This window comes from Mytilus trossulus, unplaced genomic scaffold (assembly GCF_036588685.1).
Source record: "Mytilus trossulus isolate FHL-02 unplaced genomic scaffold, PNRI_Mtr1.1.1.hap1 h1tg000463l__unscaffolded, whole genome shotgun sequence".
Taxonomy (NCBI): Eukaryota; Metazoa; Mollusca; class Bivalvia; order Mytilida; family Mytilidae; genus Mytilus; species Mytilus trossulus.
Genome location: NW_026963372.1, coordinates 128,027 through 142,414, shown reverse-complemented (window position 1 = coordinate 142,414; position 14,388 = coordinate 128,027). Strand labels below are relative to the sequence as shown.

General features: G+C 32.9%; 1 protein-coding gene across 1 annotated transcript; it reads right to left on the bottom strand.

Moving 5' to 3' along the window:
* Window positions 1–911: 911 nt before the first annotated feature.
* LOC134702437 (ciliary microtubule inner protein 1-like) lies at window positions 912–7,345 on the bottom strand. Its single transcript, XM_063563340.1, has 3 exons — window positions 7,050–7,345; window positions 5,554–5,635; window positions 912–1,755 (listed from the first exon to the last, which is right to left on the bottom strand). The coding sequence occupies exons 1-3, from the start codon at window positions 7,130–7,132 to the stop codon at window positions 1,504–1,506; spliced, it is 417 nt and encodes a 138-aa protein (XP_063419410.1). The 5' UTR covers window positions 7,133–7,345; the 3' UTR covers window positions 912–1,503.
* Between the last annotated feature and the right edge of the window lie 7,043 nt (window positions 7,346–14,388).

Below are 14,388 nucleotides of genomic sequence, written 5' to 3'. Positions count from 1 at the left end.
AGAAGACATGTGTACACGTGTTCAGCGGTTGTCAAAACAAAACACAATGTAACATAGTTCCCTCTAGACGTTGTAAATTAAAATCTTCCATCTCAGAGTCTACCATGAATGTGATGTATATGATGACAATATTATACTGTTTTAGCATAACAAACAACTGCCACTTGAGATTAGTCAAATTTGTATTATGTTTATATAGCCACCACACAGTTTAATTCGAGTTAAACATGTACTTAGTAGTTTACTGACATGATGTCGTATAAAAAAGATTGCATATCGTTAATAATGTCAGTGCGTTGAAGAATTTTGGAACACTTAAATTTGATATGACCAATCACTTTTCTGGATTTACCTTCAGCAAGAATCATCATACCCAAAATAAAAATCAAGGAAGCCTAAAACTTGAATACATGGTATGCCTTATGCATGTTATAAACAGACCTAAAATGACATATAAATACTGCACTGTGTTATTTTTAATTGTTGTCGACACATCTAAGCTTACTCCAGCTGTATTACAGCAAATTTGTTTTCAATACGATGTGCGTCTTTAAATCTAGTCTTTTGATATATATTCAACATCAATATGATGTAAATTATTCCAAACCATTAAACGCCTTCAAAAGCAGATTGTTGATAATTATCGTAAACGAGACCAAATATCGGAATAATACTACTATAGTATGAACAAGTACTCCATTTATTTCTTAGATAACTGCCGTTTCTACTGAAAACAGGAACAGGCTGACAGCCATTTTATTATGTATTTTTGTTCTTTCTAATTAATTACTAGAATTCGTTTCCTGAATGCGAATTTTATTTCCATTACTTTAGCAATTTCGATTATAACTTTTGTTCGGGTAATTTGTTGTAGAAGAATCTGTGTCTGACAAAGAATATTACTACAGCCATGTTGATCATCATACTTTATTACTTAAAATAATCAATAATGTGCATAACTGAAACATTACATCTAAAATGCCTTACAAAGCTAAATACTGACTATAGATCCAATACTGTTAGTTGAAAAATACAAATATTGAGCAGAAACTATGTAATATTACTCCTTACATAAGTATATCAGAAAGTATTACTAGTATAATTAAATAAATAATTCTAAAAATGCATTTCTTACATGTTTACAAAATTATTGCACATTGTATAACAATATTCACAGCAACATGTCAGACTGTTAATTAGCAATCGCATGATGGAACAGCAGAAATTTCGATTAATGCACCTATTTCTAACGAGCCAATAAAACACTTTCGTCTGCTTATGTATTTCTGTCTTATTTCGAAGAAAAATATTCCACGTGGAAATTTAAAACAATAAAGCACAAAATTCAATAAAAATACAGCCACGTGACGTCTATCTTTTCAGAATTCAGACTAGTTCTTCAAAAACAGACTTTTAATACTGATATTAAATATAATTACTCTTTCAAAAGTCTCGTGAATAAAAATTAACATAAAAACAATAAACAACTAGCACCGTTTATAGTTAATCAATTGCCTCTGCTGGCCAGTTGAGTTGTCTAATAAGTCCACCTTTTGGTTTTGCATATTTGCCGTATTTTTCTAGCGCATGTACTTTAGATGTAGATCGCCATCCAACTGTTTGTGATGTTGTCTTTGGAAACGGATGTGGTGATGGTTCCACTTTGATATATTCCTCTATAGGGGTAACAGGTCGGATTTGTAAAACGTCTACTGGTTCTCTTTTCTCTTTCTTTTGAATATCATCTTTAACCAGCTGTAAAAGTAAAAACAAACCAGTGAAAATACATGCATGAAATAATACTTTAACTGTTAACAAACAAAAACAACAACAACAACAACATCGAAAAAACACATCACCGATACAAAAGCCATAGAAAAGAGACACATCAGTACGTATCGTGAATGCATTGCTAAAAAGAAAATGGGATGCATAGAAAAAAAACCACACCATTTATTGTAGTACAATTTCAAAGAAATCCATATTTTTAAACCTAAGTTATTGTCTGGAAACTATAAACATGCTTATTTTTGGTACCTAATTCCCACATGAATTTGGCAACTACCTCGCAACTCAATCACAGCCATCCTTTTGTGATATGGAAATTTGTGGTACAATGTAAGAAAGATCCATACACTTACACACACGTTATTGTCCAGAAACTACAAAAATGCTAGTTTTTGGCCCCTGTTTGGCCCCTAATAACTAAACTGTTGGCACCATAACCCCCAAAATGTATCCGAACCTTCTTCTTGTGGTATTAACCATGTTGGTACAATTTTAGAGCATTTCAAATAAACTAGAAAAATGCTTGTTCTGGACCCCTTTTGAGTCCCTAATTCCAAAACGGTTAGGCCAAACATCAATCCAAATCTTCCATTTAGTGGTATTGAAAAAAATTATAGAGATCCGTTCACTTAAACTAAAGTTATTGTCCGGACACCAAATGTGTATTTGGACGCCACAGACTACGACGACGACTTCATACCATTATATATACGATAAAACATTTTGCGGTCGTATAAAAATCATTCAGTTCAACCTTAAAACTTTAAAAGTATTCATATATAGAAATAGATACATATGTTTATGTTAGTATTTGTACTGTTACGTATTGGCAAGGCCAACAAGTACATGTTATACGAGGAGTGCATGTGTCTAAAATATGAATGAAAATAGCAATATAATACAAAGTATGAACTATTAAACTTATTGACTGACAATCGATATATTTTCGTTTATAGTTACACTTTGGCAAACTGAGTTCCGGGTCATAGATAGTACATTATATACGTTGGAAAAGTTAAATTAGTGCATTTGTATACTTATAAATGTCTCCAACTTGGCGCAGTATTTTGATTGAAATCCGACATTAATTCGAAATTCTGAAGTATATTTTAAAAGATTTAAAGTAAATTTTAATCTGATTTAGAAAATTTGAAATCAATTGGTTCATAACAACAGACATACAAAATACGAAGATGTGGTATGATTGCCATTTGGTAAGGAGGTTCCTGACACGTGACATGCAAAGTAATATATTGGGACTGGGGAAGAGGTAGGGCTACAGTAATTTTGGAAACACCTGATCGTCACTTATCTTCCTTATCTGTTGAATTACTTCTTATACAGAAAATGCAACAATAAAAAGAATCGTAAACAAAGTTTAATGACAAAGAAAACATTGCTACACGAAAGCCATTCCAGAATTTTATATCTAATAAGGAATAAGGGTAAAATTAGCAAAAAAGTAAACAGAATTTCAGTTTTTTAGATGAATAAGACTTAAAGTTTGCACTCAATGCACCAAAAACATTCAATGTATCGACGAGTGTAAAATAATTTTAAGAGACATTTATTGTCGAAATTCACATCTGTTGCATCTGCAGTAAAATTAAAACCATTCTTTGTTTAAACAATACATTGAGAATCACGATATCAAGTGTATACGTTCTTATTCCTAGTATTGTTGACAAAATAATCTTAAGTGGATATGAATGTTGCCAAAGACCGCCTGAAGTTTGCCATATGATAGTATCATATTATTAAAATAGAAGATTTACATTTGATTTTCCAGAACTACTTGTAACGTTTTTTAATTCAATTTCACTGGTACTTTTAGTTTTTTCTTTTTGTTGTTTTATGAATATCTACTCTTTATATTTTTCGATATACTAGTATACCACGCCAAATCTACGTACCCTACCATACCATTCTAAACAAACCGTCCCAGTGACCAAAATATACCACCCATATATACTGACCATCGATATAGTCGTTATAGAAAGTAAATATACAGTGTTACTTATTGATAACGTATTTCGTTTTTGATTAAGAGAGCTCGAGGTTTAAGTCAAAGGTCAAATAGTAACAGTTACTCTTTTTTTCCCTCAGACGGTTTTTGTGGACTGAAATTTCACAGTTCTTACATTATGGAGTATAAAAAAGAAGGTGTAGTATAATTGCTAATGAGACAACTCTCTGTGCATGGAGACCAAATGACACAGAAATAACAGTCACAATGGGTATAACATCTATGGGTCACCGTACGGCCATCAAAAGTTCATACCGCATAGTCATCTTTAAAAGTTATTAAAGGCTATTATGGAGGTACATTATATAGGAAATACATGGTTATATAAAAAAGAAGATGTGATATGATTGCCAATGAGACAACTATCCACAAAAGACCAAAATGACACAAACATTAACAATTATAAGTCACCGTACGGCCTTCAACAATGAACAAAGCCCATACCGCATATTAGAATGTTTTAACAAAAATACAGAACTTTAAGGTAAATTGAAAATAGAACGAGTATATATATATATAAAACCTGAATCAAACACTCGACTGTATAATCCAACGACACAACTGACTTAGTTCAGGCGTTAAAAACAGGGGGCGAAAGATACCAGAGGGACAGTCAAATTCATAAATGGAAAATAAACTGGTAAAGGCTTTAAACGCCGCTGAGAAGGCAACTTTAAAAAACAAGAAACCAAACAAATATATCGTGTATCAAAAAAAAAAGATATTAAAGTTACGAAACTCAAATTATTAAAGCCATATTTATATACATATCCTAACCGCCCACTTTAGATTTGTTTAGTACATTTTATTGACGGTCATAAATAACATACGATCGAAATTGTAGTTTAACTTCTAAATAATTCTCAATCTTTTGTTTGAATAAAAGGTGGGAGAACTTTTAATTTGTGTACATACATTGTTAGATTGGTACTCGAAATTTTCATATTTAAATACCCAATAAAATCAACACTCGTGAACCTACATTATCATACATACATAGATTAAAATTAAATATACTAACAAAGAAAATGGCAAAAAAAACTAGCTCAATTACATATCTCAAAATGAAATTTTAAATCAAATTGGATGTCATTTCTCACGTTGAGAAACCAATTATCCCACATTTCCCCCTTTTTTGTAACTATATTAAATCTAAGTTTCATAATCAATAGAAAGGAATTTTCGTTTTCACTTTCACCGTGATGCACAGTTTCATTTCGATTATCGTAATTTATATTTTAAGCCGATTACGAGAATATTCAATTTCGTACAACATTTAGAGTTTAACTGTTCGGTGAATCTGGTTAAACTCTTATCATGCTGTGTCCTAACAATATCAAAGCGAAACTCTCTATAAGTCTTATTAATTAATATAACATAACTATATATAAATGCCGTCACTATGTCTCAAATTAGTATATTCTATCAAAAATTACTTAATACAGGTTAAAATGTTCAGAACAACCTAACTAAAACTATTAAAATCATCATATAGTCTCTAAGATCCACAGTCAAAATTCATCTCATGTATGATGCATCTATCATCGTAAATTTTATTTCGTCTTTAAAAAAAGGAGGATATATCTTGCAGGGTAAAACAGAACTACAAGAGGTCACAATGTGTGTCAGTTTGACAGTATGTAACTAATTATTATAGGTAAACTTAACGTCAATCAATGCTTAATTTAATTACGTCAATTGTTAATTTAACACCAATTAACTCTATTGTTCGCACTTACTTCTCCGTATGGTGTTGTTAAGAAACCCCAGCTGTTTGGCCATGTTTTAGAGGCGGTCATTTCATGGTGAACGTGGTCTTTCCTAAAATAAAATTAAAGCGTTATGTTAAACACAGAAATGATATGTCATAGAGTTCTTAAATTCTGGACAACAGAACTAAAATTACAACAAAAACACATAAACAGGACCCCCAAAAAATATTGAATGATAAAACAGTTCAAACCAACAACCAACAACCAACTCCAGCATAAAATAGAAATACAGACTAAATTCTAAAACAACCAACAATATTTGTTAAAAACAGCATTGACTCCGCACAATGCACACTTATATATTATGTGTATAGCAATGCTTTATTATATAGAAGCCTTTGTTTTACTTTGTTATTTAGAATTTAGATTTAAAGCAGTGCACAATCTGAAAAACAAATTTAACAAAAGGATTCCGACATCTTTTTCAAAATGATTTCAATATGTTCATACAAATCTCTCTCGTTCATGTTTTGGTTGGGTTCGTGTTGCTTAGTCTTTATTTTCTATGTTGTGTTTTGTGTACTTTTTTGTCTATTTGTCTGTTTCTATTTTAGCCATGACGTTGTCAGTTTATTTTAGATTTATGAGTTTGAATGTCCCTCTGGTATCTTTCGCCTCTCCTTTATACAATAGAACAGAATGTTATTACAGCCTAGTTACAGACAAAATATATGATTTATTAATTCCAATGTAAAGTTGGATAGAAACCACACGGACATTATATTGATTAGGTACAACACAATCCTTTAATGCAACAATAGACTACAATAATCTCACAAGATACAAGTTATAAGTACTTTTTCCATAAAAGATCTTTATCAAATAATATTATAGATTGAATTGATAACATGCAAATCTTTATTGACAATCAAAGAAAATAGCATCATTACCGTTACAGATCGCGTTAGATAGGCGATACCCCCAAGTAAATATGAATATTTAATGGTTATATATCTATATTATGATAATCAAATCATACGTTAATTTGTAGATACAATTGACAATTGATTTGACATGATATATACAAATTTAGATAGTTCAGATACAACATCTGGTGAGACTTTGATAAAATATCAAATCTAAATCTTAAATTAAAACTTTACGAACAGCTGAAATCGTAGGATTGCATGTCAGTTAAAAAAAAATCGCAGTGATGCAAACTAATTTTTCTAACAACACTAGTACTACTAAAGATACGTTTAAATAACACAATTAGTAAGTAAACTGATACACGTATCTTATCTGATTGTTCAGGTTCTTAAATTCATCATTTGTACAAATTATCACACGTTCTGCTTACTCAGGAAATATTATCCGTTACAAATTAAAGATATTTAAAAGTTACAATAACTTTATCTTACGTCAATCAATGGAGGCAGGAAAAGACTCGTGTACGGTGTGTAGCTGTAATCAAACATCAGACGTTTTAATTAAAGAAATTAATCAATTAACAATTAACTCACCAAATCTGATCCTGTGCAACAAAATTACAATTAGCGACCGCACGTCCTGTGGGTGGCTGGTTTGTTTTGGCCGCTGCGGCCATATATAATTCCTCTAAACCACTACTACAATAAACCTTTAAATATTAAAATAAAATAATATTTGACAATACGTTTTTAACGGAAGTAATGTCTCATTCCGGTTGAGTGAGAAGCGCCATGACGACTTGAATGCATATTATATGGTAATTGTGTATCGCACCTTGGAGACGTGTCACTCAGGTGTGTGATAAATAAGTAAACCCGGTTGGGTATAAAAAGTCTTTATCAGTTTAAATACTCTCGCTTTTTACACCAATAATCTATAATCTACTTTACATAAAACAACAGTACTTGGGTACATTCAATAATGTTTGATTAGGACTTTATGTCGGCTTATCAAATTTATTGATCGGACGTCATTGTCTCTGTTAAACAAACAGTTATACAATTCTAACAGTGTGTAATAGAGATCGGCGATTAACTATCCTAACGGATTTAATTTTGGAATATTTTACACTGAAAAAAAAAACGAGAACAATCACGATTAATTGGCGTAAAATTCTTTTTTTTTAAAGACTAAGGCATTGAAATAAAATTAACATTTTTTTCCTATGTCCAAACTTGTGATAAATTATTCAAGATATTTGAATATCCATACAATTCTATGTCAAACACTGTGATGTGAGCAAACTAAAAATTCGAATGCAATTAATTACTGATGTGCACCATAATAACATTCCGCACGTGAAATACTTGACATTTTCTACAGAACACACTTCTTTATTATAACGTGTTTGTCTAGTTAGATATAAATAAGCTATGATTTAATTATAAATGCAGAAAACAGTTCACTTTAAATATCTAGGCGAAAATAATTTCATTTTGTGCAAACCATCTCACAAGAACAGCATATCTATGCAATGCTATACAATGCAGGTGAAGCTGTTATGATATTCACTAACTTTACGGATACAAAACTTATGTTCTTAGTAACGACAAGACAAAAGGGAGAAAGAAAGAAGTTATTTATATCGAAAACGAAATATTAAAATGAGGAGAGACGTACGTACGAGACTTTACAGAGATAGATAAAATGTATAAAAATCAAAATAGGTGGTATATATAAACTCATGACAGATACCAGGATAATAATTTCATATTTACGCCAGACGCGCGTTTCGTCTACAAAAGACTCATCAGTGACGCTCGAATCAAAAATGCGTAAAAGGCCAAATAAAAAACGAAGTTAAAGAGCATGCATTGAGGACCAATTTTTTTTAAATGTTTTGCCAAACACAGCTAAGATAATCTATTCCTATGGAAGAAAAGCGTTAGTATTTCAAAATTATTTTTTTTAGCCAATGCGAGTGAGCTATAAAAGACTCAAAAAACAAAATTAATGTAAAACAATTAAATCAAGAAATCTATACAAATAAACCACGATTTTTTATTTAACGCCAAGAGAAACAAGGGTGTTACCAGCGAAGCAAGAGCTGTACAACTTTTCTCGTCTGCGATCAGCTCAGGTCGCAATGTTTGTTCACGTTGCTCACTTTTTAGTTTCCGTTCAGTGGAAAGTAGTTTGTCTGTTCATTTTTTGTTTGGGTCACATTAAACACTCTCGATTAAAGTATTGTCCCGAAAGTTTTGATAATCTGTATATACCTGTCTCATAGCTTCTGTTCGCCATGATTTGTCCTTTGAATTTATTCTAACTACCGTTTTAGAATTATCATTGGCATCATGCACGTATCACAAAGGATTTTTTTCTCTCATCCCATTGATTGTCCTACAATTGTTCGTGCATATTCGGATTTTTAACATGCGTGTCTCATTTATGTTCAGGTGAACCACTTCACCTTTTCTTTTGAACAAGAATTTGTTTAAGTAAAAGCGTATTTGCGACTCATTTTTTTAAATGTCAATGACACCATGGCGTAATGTTAAATTAAACTTTTGTAATGTTTTCAACCCGAGTACTTTTTAACACTGCGAAAAAATAATAACCTCTATATACATCAATTCTTTCTGAATGTACTGATTTATGAATATTGAACTTTTGTACTATAGAGAACATATTTACAAATTACACCCAAAATTCTTAAATTAGCATTCAGTACTGGCAAAATGAGTTTGAAGTGATATTTTAAGCTACAAAATGTTCTAACTATTTACGCTTAATTAAAAAACATCTTACGAAAGAGTAAAATTAAGATTCCATAGTTTACCCACAATATAAATAACGTACTTGGTTAGATGTAAACTGTATTCTTTTGAAATGTGAGTGCCAAGCATTCTTTAATTGTCTGTTCATTCACAATGGTTAAACAATAATTGGGAAACTACCTCAGCACTCATAACCAGTGTCATTTAATGTAGGATTCAAGGCTATGTTGTAGCTGCTGAATTATACAAAGGTATAAAAATGTTCTGCTTCTATCTTTCAAAATTGGCAAAGGCTAAGTTTTGACTTTAACCGGTAAGAGTTAAATCGATTCCCTCTCTTTAGCTGTCACTTAACCAATTTAGGGATCCTGAATCAGTCCTTAAAAGTTCATTGGATAATGATTATGCCTGCTAATTATCCAGATGAGAGAAACGCGTAAGTTGGACATTCAATTCGGTACCAGTCTAGTAATAAAGAAACTTTTCAGCTGAAGTTATCTCTCGTTGTATATCTGTAATCCAATTATTTTGTGGAGAGGGGACATGCTTCTTCCTCAAGACAGACATATTTTCAAACTTAATCAACAACAAAAAACACATCCATTAAATAGAGGTACTAATTATTTTTGAACTCCCCAAGTTTATTATTTTCCCGGGATTTGCGATGAAAACAATTTTCAAACTATTTGTGTCATTTCCCTGCTTAAAATTAATTTTCCAGTTTCAAGAAATTGTAAAATCGAAGAATAAATACTAACAACCATGGCTACATGGTTTAAACACTGAATAGCCAATGCTAATCCAGATATAATTACAACGACGGAACGTATGTTAGTATTACATAACACACCGTCTTACTATTAACACAAACTCTAAAGAGTACATTCCCAAAAAGCGTTCACTCTTTATGCCCGCGTCACAGTGTCCCGATTTTTACGCCGATGGCAACAGGATTATGGAAATTTAAAAATCGGGACTGATCGTATCCAGATCAGGCTATTCGTAGTGCCATCTTAAAACATCTTAGAACCATCGGCTACTTTTTCTAGCTTGCGGGGACAACTTCGGGAAGGGTTCTAAATTTTTTAACATGTTAAAAAATCCCCGAAGGTGCGTCCGATGTTGAGGGTTCGTATTGAGTTCGTTTCACCATCCTCACCATCGTAATGTCACCGGGAATGCATCTTTGAACATCATATTGCATTCTTGTTTCCATCGTTTCCATCGGGCAGTTTTGACATTAAGATGTCTACACGAATGAATAACGAAGCTACCCGAAGGTCTTACGATGGCAACACGACTTCGTGAAGACCTCGTAATCCCGTCGTGTTGCCATCGAATAAAAGTACGAAGGCGACAAGATGGAACTACGACGGCAATAAATCCAGCTAAATGTAAGTTAATTTTCGCGCTAAAATAAATTTAAAGTGCCATGCGCGATTTGCACTGGTCAGTCTAATACAACAGTTAAGAAAGAAGTTCACAAAACATGGTGCTCATATCATATGATTCAACAGCGTTGTTTATATTAGTTCAAATGGAACAAGAAGAGCAGCTATTACGGGCTCAGGATTTACTTTTACAAGTAAACTATTACTTTTTGTAAATTTTTCATATTAAGTAACATAATGAAAATCATAAACCAACACTTCAGGTACACGTATATAGGGAAACCAACTTTTTCTTCATTATTCTGATTTTTAATGTATCGTCTGAGTTGTTGTCACACGAATGTTTACTCAATAACCATTTTGTTTCTATATGTCATATTTTGCCGCATTGGTTGCTTTTCCCACATCCTTCCTTTTGTCTATATTATTATGATATTCCCCTGGAAAGAGCTATTTTTTAATAAAAGGGATCAACGAACCCATTACCTTACCTTGAAGATAGATCACTAAACATGGGCATAAGTATGGGTGGTTATTCAGACTAGTTCACACATTTTACAGTTCAAACAAGGCAATGCCGAGTGTGGAATCCCCTCGAATGTAACATATTGGGGACACATATAGAAAATGGTAAATTGAATATGCATATTTTTTTAGAAATCATCCAAAACATTCAGTAACTGGAAATACCTTTAATATTGTCTTTAGAACCAGCAGGTAAAAAATGAGCAACCAATTTCCTTTGTATTATGCTATTTCAAGGAGAGAAAAAAAAAATCCATCTGCATAACTTTGACCTTTGGCCTTGAACGTAAAAAAATGGCAGATCATTACCAGGAGGAACAATATACCAAATGTGGTTAACATCTTTTGAAGCATATTGGTTTTAGAGTGCCAACAAGGGTGATATTGCCTTGTACTACAACTGCCACTGTGACCTTGACCTTGACTTTTGAACTTTAAAGTCAATATCCATAACAATTTTATCTACACGCAACTTACATGTAGTAGGCGAGGGGATAATAAACTAAGTTTTATAAGAATTAGACAAAAGATCGATTTCCCGCCATGCATGGCAGACTTGTACAGAAACGATATGTTGTCGAAATTCTGTTCGTATCATAAAAAGTTCAAAACAGGTAGAACACATTTTTAGATCGTTTGTTTACTTGTATCTTTTAGACATCGTATGGCCATCGCGCCATCATCGTAATCCATCGTGTAGTCTTCGTAATCCATCGTGTAGCCTTCGTTATCCATCGTTTAGGCTTCGGCTGAGATATGAAGCTTAAATACCCGTCTTCTGTTAACCTACGTATGTCCATCTTTTGCTATCGTATATAATTTCGGCACCATCGTATAGACTTCGTTATTCATCGTACTTGTTTATGTCACTTTTTGGTATTTTAACGAGATCGGGACCAACTTCGTACGAACTTACTATTTTCGCATTCGGGTGTCCATCGTATATAAAAATCGGGACAGTGTGACGCGGGCATTACTGATAACTAGCTGGCAAACCGTACGATAAAAAAAATATGTAAAAGCGTAACGTGAACAGTTAACAAACGCCAACCGCGCGGCAGATGTCCAATCCGCAATAAGACTGACAGTTGACGAACACCAACCGCGTGGAAAATATCCAATGCGCAAGTTAATTACAGTCCAGATCCGGCAATTCAAACACAAATGTTGGACGGGATCAATTTTCAGAGAGCACGAAATCTTCCAACGGAACGACGGTACAATTTTAATCCCAATCGATACTTACAAGTTATCCATAATGATGCTTGACTATGTATGTCTACACAACGAAACGAACATACTGAAAGTCCATCTTCAGCTAGAGTGCACGGCACACTTTAACGTTTACTTTATTGCTACTAACCAATCACATATTGCGACGCATTTCTATATACGTCCCAATACGACAAAAGGCCTCCACTTTAAGGAAACTACAAGGGGAAAAACCCATATGATGCTGGAATATGTGAAATTGAGTGTGCAATACATGTTAACATTTCTGTACTCTAAAGTCGATATATTTCTAATCTTTGTTTTACTTTATTTGATGCGGAATCTGATCTCAATTAAATTTCCCTGTTAAAAAAAATAGTAAATTAGAAATTTTTAAACTATAAGGACAGTGAGTAAGGTTCTACTTCTCCATATTAAACTTGACCTTCTCGGGCATTGACTTTTCTTTTAATGTTCTAATTACAGCAATATCGAATCTATTATTCACATATCCCTAGCTTTCGGATGCATAGATTCAAAGTGACTAAATGATGGTTAATCAATAAAGTGAATAGAATGCAGCAACATTTTTTATTAACGGCTATTTTCTCTAAAGTTGTGTGCACAATCGAGTTGTCCATTGGTTGTCTTTAACTTTCCGAGGTATAGGATGTTGTTTCATATATATGAATTTGAACCCTGTTTTTATTCTTTTCTAGAAGCCATAAGATGGCTTGTAAATGTACTGAAATTGGCCATCTTTTGACAGACAGACAGACAGACAGACGAAAATAAGTGTACTTTTAAAAGAAGCAATATTGAATATTTAATTCTATTTCTATATCCGATATTTATGATTAGACTTAGTTATTCCGATTAAATGCACGAGTTACACATACTTAACATTGATGGTACCACTTTTCTTTTATCTTTGGCATTTTTTCATATAATATCTTTCAACATGTAAAAGACATTGTGATTAAGATATGCACTTTATGTAATTATAATGGTGTATGTAAATAAATTTAGATCTTAATTGAATGCATTAGTATAAATAAACGTTGACTTCAATCGTCTTACTTTGAAAGAACGGACATGTTAAACCGATTTAGATTTGCTATGTATCAAAGATATTTTTATAACTGAAAGCTCAATATGAACAAAAGAAGATTTGGGGTATACGCCAATGACAAAAGGAGATTTGGGGTATACGCCAATGACAAAAGAAGATTTGGGGTATACGCCAATGACAAAAGGAGATTTTGGGTATACGCCGATGACAAAAGGAGATTTTGGGTATACGCCAATGACAAAAGGAGATTTGGGGTATACGCCAATGACAAAAGGAGATTTGGGGTATACGCCAATGACAAAAGGAGATTTGGGGTATACGCCAATGACAAAAGGAGATTTGGGGTATACGCCAATGACAAAAGGAGATTTGGGGTATACGCCAATGACAAAAGGAGATTTGGGGTATACGCCAATGACAAAAGGAGATTTGGGGTATACGCCAATGACAAAAGAAGATTTGGGGTATACGCCAATGACAAAAGAAGATTTGGGGTATACGCCAAAGACAAAAGAAGATTTGGGATATACGCCAATGACAAAAGAAAATTGGGGGTATACGCCAATGACAAAAGAAGATTTGGGGTATACGCCAATGACAAAAGAAGATTTGGGGTAGACGCCAATGACAAAAGAAGATTTGGGTTATACGCCAATGACAAAAGGAGATTTGGGATATACGCCAATGACAAAAGGAGATTTGGGGTATACGCCAATGACAAAAGAAGATTTGGGATATACGCCAATGACAAAAGGAGATTTGGGATATACGCCAATGACAAAAGAAGATTTGGGATATACGCCAATGACAAAAGGAGATTTGGGATATACGCCAATGACAAAAGGAGATTTAGGGTATACGCCAATGACAAAAGACACTGAGACATCAATCAATGAAAACACAACTTCAAAGATTTTAAATGGTTGAACATACTATTTAAAAAAAACTAACT

Excerpts from the sequence above, each read along its gene's own strand:
- LOC134702437 (XM_063563340.1), bottom strand. The coding sequence starts at position 7,132 with ATGGCCGCAGCGGCCAAAACAAACCAGCCACCCACAGGACGTGCGGTC. Across the intron at positions 5,636-7,049 it reads GTTGCACAGGATCAGATTTG|GAAAGACCACGTTCACCATG; the intron begins GTGAGTTAATTG and ends ATTTTATTTTAG. Across the intron at positions 1,756-5,553 it reads TAACAACACCATACGGAGAA|CTGGTTAAAGATGATATTCA; the intron begins GTAAGTGCGAAC and ends TTACTTTTACAG.